This window comes from Plasmodium reichenowi, assembly GCF_001601855.1.
Source record: "Plasmodium reichenowi strain SY57 chromosome Unknown, whole genome shotgun sequence".
NCBI classification, from domain to species: domain Eukaryota; phylum Apicomplexa; class Aconoidasida; order Haemosporida; family Plasmodiidae; genus Plasmodium; species Plasmodium reichenowi.
The window spans coordinates 1-416 of NW_017962205.1; the positions used below are offsets into that span (position 1 = coordinate 1).

Here is a 416-nt window from a genome sequence, read left to right on the forward strand (position 1 = left end):
TTCAATTGAACTTCCTCCTCTTTACATTCTTCTAATATCATCATATGTATCTCTATCCACATTGTTGTTATTAATTTGTTCTTTTTGTATTTCGATAACGGTTGATTAGATATTTTATTTAATGCAAGTAAGTCTTCTGGGTGTTTTCCTTGTTGATGTGCACTTATATGATGATGATCATCATCATAATTATAATCATTATCATCATAATTATAATCATTATCATCATAATCATTATCATTATCACCATAATCATTATTATAATCATTATCATAATCATTATCATTATTATAATCATTATCATAATCATTATCATAATCATTATCATAATCATTATCATAATCATTATCATTATCATAATCACCAACACCATCACCAACTTCTTTTTCATAATCCTCAACCAATTTTTTGAACCA

General features: G+C 24.5%; 1 protein-coding gene across 1 annotated transcript; it reads right to left on the bottom strand.

The window, feature by feature from the left end:
* On the bottom strand, nt 1-416 carry PRSY57_0004100D (surface-associated interspersed protein 4.1 (SURFIN 4.1); the record flags this gene model as incomplete). The annotated part of the gene is made up of 1 exon (XM_020114143.1): nt 1-416. A coding segment is annotated over one exon (416 nt), but the record flags the coding sequence as incomplete, so codon positions are not given.